This window comes from Gavialis gangeticus, unplaced genomic scaffold (genome assembly GCF_001723915.1).
Source record: "Gavialis gangeticus isolate Ggan-Ray unplaced genomic scaffold, GavGan_comp1, whole genome shotgun sequence".
In the NCBI taxonomy this organism is placed as follows: Eukaryota; Metazoa; Chordata; order Crocodylia; family Gavialidae; genus Gavialis; species Gavialis gangeticus.
Genome location: NW_017729034.1, coordinates 94,597,658 through 94,606,522, shown reverse-complemented (window position 1 = coordinate 94,606,522; position 8,865 = coordinate 94,597,658). Strand labels below are relative to the sequence as shown.

Sequence of the window (8,865 nt, the reverse complement as noted above, 5' to 3'; positions counted from 1 at the left end):
TTTGGGGGGGGGGGGACATCTGCAAGCAGCCATAATGACTTGCTTTCAAATGGCACCTTTTACCACAAAAAATCCGCAAGGACTTTAACAAGTTATTGTTCATTTCATCTCATTTTAGTATACACTGGCCTTATGCCACCAGATACATTAGCTTTAGGGACAGGCTTCATGTGAAGTGATGCTGCATTTATGTGAGATGTTTTTTGTCTCACTGTCCCTTACTTATATTAATCATCTGAAAAGGATGTTGATTCTTTTTTTATTCAATGAGAGCCATAACTATGAAAGCCAAGTAAAATATATCCGTGTCTGAATGTCTGCATTTGGTTATGTATGCCTCCACATGTGAATTTAGGCAATACAGTAGGAGAAGGCATTGTCTCTCTATATCATTGCTGTATTATCAAAGAGTTAAAGACATGTCTGTTTCCTCTGCATAAGCTCCTTCACTCATGAACCACAGGCACTAAAAAATCCATTAACTCTTTCCTTATATCCCATTCTTTTTCATTATTTACATTTTCTTTCCTTTCTATAAATATTTCAAATGATTATTGTAGCCTTACAGCTGCCATTAATTTTCCTACACATTCTAAATAACCACATTGTTCATCAGTGTAATATCAGTTAGAACTCAGTTTTGCCACGGCTCCCTGTGCTGGCCTCTTAGTGAGATCGGTGGGCGCCTATACACGAACAGCAAGGCTGCTCCCATGGGCTGTAATTACAGCGTGGCAGAGCAGTCTTGATTAATCAAGTCTGCTGGAACGTGGTAATTACTGTGCTCCACTAGACTCCAGCATCTTTTGTATCAGCATTTCTGCACTTAAAAATGGTGGCAGGGGTGCTCTAACTAAAGCTTGTCAAACTAAAGCTCCAGCTCAAGTTAGGATAGGATCCTGGAGTTGTGTGTGAGTAACGTAACTCTCTGGAATAAAGTTATTTATGTGCCTCAGTTAACCAGGATAAGTTCCCCATTGTGAATCTGTTCACACAATTAGAAAACAGCCAAAATCTAAGTTGTGGTCAGTTGATGGTATGTCTTATTTGTCAGATGTTAGAGAAGTTAATGTCTTCATAAAAGTATCCTTCCTATATATTTTTCAGGAAACAGTCTTGTAAGATTGCTCTGCCATCTCTTCAATGTGCATGGGCTTATTCATCATTTCCAGTTAGACATGGTGACATTACACAGGTTTTTAGGTAAGTGCCTTCTTCATCATTCTCTTCAAAAGCACTTAACAGCATAGATAGGGTAACAAGGACATAACTGATTTGGTCTTCATAATGTTCTTACACATATGGGCAAATGAACATTTTCTTGAAATACGTGCACAGAGTTTACGAGCAACAAGGACTCAGTCCAATGCCCATGGAAGGCAACAGAAAGACTTTGGATTGGCTTCACAGCTGATAAAAGTTTCATCAGCTCAGATAAAGCTGCAGTGCTTCTTTAAAGAAAACCAGTCCTGTTGCAATGCATACAGACACAGCTGGATACACGATGTAGTATCTACCCAAGAGCAAATGCAATTGTGGAACCGTGTCATTATTTTAATGATTTAAAGAGCACTTGGCCAATGGCAACTAAGACCTTATGTACAAGATTTAACAAATTATATCAAGCTGTTCACATGGGATAGCACTGATGAAAGCCATTGCTGCTGCCACCACAGCCAACAGAAATATAAGCCTCGGTGTTGTCAGAAAATCAAACAGAAGAAATCAGCCAAAATCAGATGAGTTCTTGCAGAGTGGCCTAAATGCAGCTGAATTCCAGTTTGTCAGACTGTTGAGAGAGAGTTCCAACGGTGGTGTCCCTCCAGTGAGAAACCACAGCTGCCACTGCTGGAAAATGAAAACCCAGCACCAGATGCCAAGGTCCCGATCCAATTCTGTTATAAACCTAAGTGCACTTAGGCCCCTCGTTGTGATCCTATTCTACCTTGCTCAAGTCTTTGAAAAACCATTAATGTGCCTACTTTTGTATAACACCGTCATCTCAGTCTTAAGAATTAACATAGAAAAAGCAGTGAGCAGGAGGAGGGTCTATCCACCTTTTGTGTTAAGCCACCTTTTGTGTTGATTGTTCTTCAGGAAATAGGATCAGTCCACTTAGGTACTTATAGGTGGAATAGGATCAGGGCCCTAGAGTAGGGATGTCAATCTCATCAGGCCCCATAGGCTGAATGAGCATCCTTGAGCTGGTCTGCAGGCTGGACCAGGACTGACCCCCTGTGGAACAGCTGTGGCACCAGGTTCAGACCATGTGCCACATGCAACAGTTCTTTCATTTTCTCATCACAGGTCATGTGTTTTAAGCCTCCTTATCACTTACGTTGCCCTCTTCTAGACTTTCTCCAAATTATCTATGTGACAGGGGTTGTCCTGGGGGTGGTCCAATCGTTGGCGAGCCCGCCTGTCTAGGGCAGTCCATCTGCCTAACTCAGCTACCATACCTTTATTGTAACTTAATAAGTAGTTGTTTATAAGGTGGGAGGCTGCCCATTTCCTGCCTGATGCCAAGGGCATAATACATGGTTCTGCACTGCCCCTACACCATGTCCCATGCTACACAGATGGCATCACTAAATGGCTCTGGTCCCACTCTATGCACTCCTGACATTTGGACCCCACCTGGATCCTTCCTACTCAGGCAGTCTAATCTCTGCCCTCATTCTGGACTCCAAAACTCCCTAAGCCCTTTTCCCTCTCAGCAGTGGCTCCCTCTGGGACCTTTGGCCACACAGGCTCTGGCTTTGCCTCTAGGCCAGCTGGTCTGGTCCTGGCCCCAGCATGGTTACTCCCAGTGGGGTTTTGAGCTACTCACCCTCACTCTTCCATACAGGTCCACTTTTTCAGGCCTCTCCAAACTGCTCGCTCAATCACTATGGCCAGTTTATCCACAGTCCTTCAGGCCCACCTGTGCAGACCCTATTCTGTGCAGCCTACTCATTCTGACATGCCCCCTCACTAGGGCCACTACACTGCACCCTCACCAGCACTACTAGGCGTTACGCTCCTTGGGCCTCAGGCCTCTGGTGACATGCCTGGACTCCTCGCCTGTCTCCTCTATGGAGTAACCCACCAGGTTGTGGGGGCAGAGGCTATACGGCACCCCATACTCACCTTTCACTGGGGTGGCATTTCCTGGGGACCACCCTGCCACAGGCAACCCACACCATCCTCCCCAGCAGGGGATTTCCCAAGACAAGGAACCTCCTCCATCCCCACAGGTCCTACCCTGAACCTCCAGATGTTCTTGGAGCAGCAGATCTCCAGCTGGGCAGTGTTACTCCAGTGGCATCCCTACAGCAACTGCCAGCTCAACTCTTAGGGCCTGTATTTATACTGAGGCTGCCCAGCCCCATCCTCTAATCCAGGAGCCCTCTTGCAGTCATGTGACAACCCCGTTAGGCCACACTGCATCTACAGGCTGCTCCACAGCCTGCTTAAGCTTCTTAAAGTGGCAAGCACTGAAGGTGTCCTGCCACAATCTACCTCTTTCTTAGTGCCCAGAACTGACCACATGAACTCTGGCTAAGACCTGACTCATGCTGAGTAAATTAAAATAGTCACGTCCTGTATCATAACAACCCAGAATGGTATTTGTCATTTTTGAAACGGCACCACACGTAGGTTCATATGCAGTTTATGTTCTCCTATAATCCCCAGATCCTCATTTGCACTACTGCTACCTTCTTATTCCCCATTTTGTATTTGTCTTTCTTAAATATTGTACTTTGCACTTCTGCTTACTGAATTTCATCCTGCTGATTTCAGGTCAGTTCTCCTATTTCCAAGGTCAGTTTTAATTCAGGTCTTGTCTATCAAAGTCCTTGCAGTATCTCCCAGCTTGATGTCATCCACAAATTTTATAAATGTGCTTTCTTTGTCATCATCAGAGCCATTACTGAAAATTTTGACCTCTACCATACCCAAGACTGACCTTTCTAGGACCAGGGAGATACAATTAGCAATGTTAGTCTGAAGACAAGCAGAAGTCAGGGATATATATATACAGTGCTACTTTCTAAGACTTCCTTAATATAATGCTGGCAAGGAGTACAGCCTGGCCAGCCCATCTCTATTGCGCAGGGCGCTGCATGGCACATATGCAGCTCCTGGCACTTGTGCATCACCAGGGGAAGCCCATGCAATGGAGATGGCTGGCTTCACCACTCCCTGACATGCAGGTCCAAGGACTCCACTGGAAGTGGAGAGGAACCCTGCCACTGCCTCCTCCTTCCTGGCAGAGTCCTAGGGCTTGGACAGCAAGGGGCAGGGAAGGCAGTCAGCTCCATTGCATGGGGCTTCCCTCGGTGGCATGAGAGTGCCAGGAGCTCCATGTGTGCCACATGGAGCCCCACACAATAGAAGAGGGCTGGCCTGGCTGCACTCCTCACCACCACATGCAGTGCTGGCTGGAGCCACATGCCACCGGGCAGCACTGCCTGCACAGGCCATGAGTGCTCTGAGCTTCCGCCACTTGCTGCTGCTGCCACCAGCAGCAGGGGCTGTGCACAATGTGAGGGAGTGCATGGGGAGTCCCCAAACCCCTCCACCCTCCCTCACACCCACACCCTGACCACCTGAGCTCTGCTCCCACCCCCCCTCCCGGGTGCAGACTCCAGGCTCCACGTTGCCATCAGCCCCAGCCCATGCTTCCACCCAGCTGCAGCTCCACCTCCCCTTGCCCCCGCCACTTCCCTACCTGGTACCCGGAGTGAGCAGGACACTGGGGAAGCTGAGTGGGTCCTCCAGTGGTTGCAGCAGTGGCAGCAGCAGCCCCACCTGGAAGCTGCTGCTGGCTGGGTCAGGCCCTTCCACGCACAAGGGTGGGAGTGGGGTATGTGGGCCTCATAGGGCACAATTAGGTGGTGGGCACCTGCGGGCTGGATGAAATTGCCTGGTGGGCCAAATTCAGCCCATGGGCCATATTTTGCCGACCCCTAATATAACTCTCCATTTAACTGCACACTGTTAATACACTGCTCTCTTTGTATTCACCTTTTAAGTACTTTCATCTAAAGTATATTTACCTAGTTTGCTTACATGAATACCATCTGGAATAAAGTCTTTGTTAAAGTCAAGATGTTTCATGTATTTCACATATTTGCTTTCCCTCTATTCACTAGGTCAGTTGTTCTGTCAAAAAAAAATGAGATTGTTTAACATAATTATTTCTTGACAAGACCATGCTGATTGTTTCTCATCACCTAAGCATCCTTTGGATACTTACACAGTGATTGTGTCCGAATTTGTTCAAGTATTTTTTCAGGATATCAGGTTAGGCTGACTAGGTGTGTCTTCCTGGGATCCTCTTTTTTCCCCCTTTTGAAAAATAGTATATTTGCCCATCTCCATTCCATCCTTCAGTTTTGGTAGACTACTGCTAAAGATTCAAATATTTGCTTCCGTATATATTCTAGCATAAATGTCATCAGTTCCTGTTTACTTGCAAACATCTATTTTATCTCAGTATTCTTTAATCTGTTCCCTCCTATTCTGACCTCTGTTTCTACTGTTCTGTAATATCAATTGTGTTAGCATTTGGGCACAAATAACATAAGACTAAAGCAAAAATGTATTAAACTTTTCAGCTTTCCTTGGGTCACCTGTTATTTGCCCTACTTCACAGTTAAGTAATGCCACCTCTATTTTCTTTTGTCTTTCATTGTCTTCTTATCTTTTATGTCCCTTTTTCTTTATAACTCATTTTGTACCTTAGCGTGCTGCAGCTTAAAACACCTATCTCATCTAGTTACTTTGTGCACCTACTGTGAACTGGGAGAGTAAAAAGATAGAACCCTGCATATGTATATATAATATTTATCTTGTCCTGTAAATAAATGATGATTGCTATTTGATTACACTAATTTTTCCCTGCCTAAAAGCACCAGAAATGGAATGGTTTAGCTCTTACTCTGAAAAAATAGAAAAGAAATGAAGTAATAAAATATAATAATGTTTTGGGTTTTAGTTCAACACAATATGTGGAATCCTGACCTTAAAGATGACAGTGGGAGTTTTGTGGTTGGATCTCACTCAGGCTTCCTAAGCACTTCCAGATAATTGTGTTCTTTGAGATTGCTTTGAAATATATTTGTAATACTTGATATAAGAGAAAAAGCTTACTAAAATAGAATATACCCATATACACACCAATAACTCTCTTCCAAGAAGAGACCCATATAAGAGATGAAACAGTAATTGTGACTACAACCCTATGGCAAAAAGGAATTACCAGTAAGTACATTTCTTTTCTGTGCTATATACAGGTATTCATTGTTAGCATGATATGAGATGCCTCCAGCACAATTGGAACAATAGGCATTCTTCTCTTCTGACAATTAATAGACAGAGGAATCTCCTGCTAGAGATTTCTTTGTATTTTCCACTACATTCCCAAGACCCCTTCTGGTTAACAGGAAGGCATGCTGTACTAATAAATCAGGGTCATTGGACTCTTACCTGTTACACCACTCCCATTGAATTGGATGTTATCTTCAAGGAGAAGGATGATTTGGGCAATATTATAATGGAGCTACTGAGTTTACAAGGTCAATGAGATGTAACCTAGGATAATGTAGAGGACTGCATGGGTGGTCCAATACGCTACCCAATGAAACAGCCAAGTTTTGAGGGCAAACCTGATTCCTCTTGCCCATAGGAGATGATGGAAAATCTTGAAGCTGGCTCACTGTCTTCTACATTGACATGAGCTGTTTTAGCACTGGAGTCAGAACAATGAGGGGGTGGAATTTGTAAATGCAAAGACAGAGATGACTAAAAATATACCACGAATCTCCACTTGCTTTAGCCCAGTGCTGTATCCCTGAATCTATGCCTGAAGGATGTGAAGGCACTTTTGATCACAGTCAGTCACTCAAGTAACAAACTACATCAGGATGTCAGGATCCCACCCCCTGCTGCTATAAAATAGGTGGTACTGCCTTAATGGCATATTACTCACTGACAGCAGCCTAAATAATTACACTAGAGTATGTATACATTTGCCTTTTTTTTCTTATTTATTTTACTTCTGAATGAGAGCCTTCATGAAGGCAAGAAAGGGGTGATTTATGAACTAGCTCCAGAATCCCCTTGGGCATCACAAATTCTTCCAAATATTTTTTTTTTCTCCAAAGGCATCTTAGTAAGAGTGCCAAGCTATGCAAACTATAGACATTTGACAAGAATCACCAAGCTGCTGAGCTTTAATATCGTTTTAAAACATCCCCCCAAACCTTACTTTAAGTCCAATTCCCAATGAAGATCTTGGTATCCAGAAGTGAGAGGATAATATTTTCCTTGTTTTTGTTCCTAGTTATGGTTCAAGAAGATTACCATAGCCAGAACCCATACCACAATGCTGTCCATGCAGCTGATGTCACCCAAGCTATGCACTGCTATCTAAAGGAGCCCAAGGTAAAATAAAACTAAATGCTACTTCACACTAACATGGCTTCCAAATAAGAGTCTCATATTATGGCTCATGTATCTTGTTTGTCAGTGGGAAAAATAGTAAAGTTACTGAAACTCAAGCTTAACCTGGCAGTCATTTGTAGAATCTGAAGTAGAATCAGGTACTTGAAACAAAATATTATACACACTTGTGGAGGGGATGAGAGAACAAACATGTGACACTTTATTCATATTGCTTAATGCCTCACTGAAAGACATTTTGAATAACATAGAACTGAGAAAAAATGCTGATCTCATTTGAACTGACATAAATGAAGGTCAGATCTGCTGGAGTCAATAGATTGCCCCATGTGAAGGAGTAATTAGTGAGAGCAGGATCAGACTGCAGGTTTCTTGGGTCTCTGCCCCTTGCAGCACAAGACCAAAATGTAGGGATAAGCACCATCTGGATTCTGCAAGGTACATTTATTTGTTTCTCATCACAGGGCCCTTCACACAACAAAACAGAGCATCTTGTACAGAATTGGGCCATATTGATAATAAACAGCTGTAACAAATAGAAAGGTTTTTCTGGGGGAGAGGGGGTGGATGGGAAGCAAGGGAGGGTCTTCCAAATTTTGAAAAGAATGAATTTCTACGGGGTTTCCAAAGGACAGGATGTATTTTATGTAATGTGATGAAATATGATGTATTTTATGGAAAATTATGTATTTTATGGCTAATTGACCAATGGCCTATATTTTCAACATTAGGTACCTACAATTAGGCAGCTCTAAGATCAGTTAGATCTGTTAGTAAAGCAAATCTACTCTGAGATGACTAACTGGAGTAAGAAGCCAAGCTGGAAAACATTGACTCCTGTAAACTTTGTTTACTGATGCACAGAAGTATGATAGATCAGTACCATTTTCATCGTTTATGTCAGAGCTGATCTCATTTCATATGATATTGGAGAGTAGGAGTTAGCAGTTGCTTCTAATATGAATCCTTAAGCAGCATTTTTATAGTAACCAATCCAATTTTTAAAATCTGTTCATTGTTCATGCTAACATAGAAAATTGTGACAATGTGTCAGCAGAGAGCCTGACTGTTGTTGTAGATGTATACTGAACAATGACATCAAAAGCATACACATGGCTCTGTACAATTAATCATCTTGAATGTTATCATTTGTAGGCTGACCTGCAAACCCAAACAATGATGTGCTGTAGCATTTTGTTTGTGTATTTGCTCCAAGAATTGTTTGCCTGGTTTTGTTAACATTGTGGTTTTTAATTGTTCCCTCCTTTCTCTTTTCTTTTCATCACTCTGAGGTTATTGAAAAAGGGGAATTTAAAATCACATGACTTCATTGTAAATGGACTGAACTGACATAGGAGATTCCCAGACCGTACTTATAAACCCCTGACAGTATTCTCCTACAGCTTCAGGAAATAG

The 8,865-nt window shown here is 43.0% G+C and overlaps 1 protein-coding gene across 3 annotated transcripts in view; it reads left to right on the top strand.

Moving 5' to 3' along the window:
* The window catches only part of PDE7B (phosphodiesterase 7B), a 373,129-nt gene that overhangs the window by 316,459 nt on the left and 47,805 nt on the right, over positions 1-8,865 (top strand). For all 3 annotated transcript variants that reach the window (XM_019527215.1, XM_019527216.1, XM_019527214.1), the window contains 2 exons: positions 1,108-1,203; positions 7,331-7,431. In XM_019527215.1, the coding sequence (XP_019382760.1) occupies positions 1,108-1,203; positions 7,331-7,431 (197 nt within the window). The remainder of the gene's footprint in view (positions 1-1,107; positions 1,204-7,330; positions 7,432-8,865) is intronic.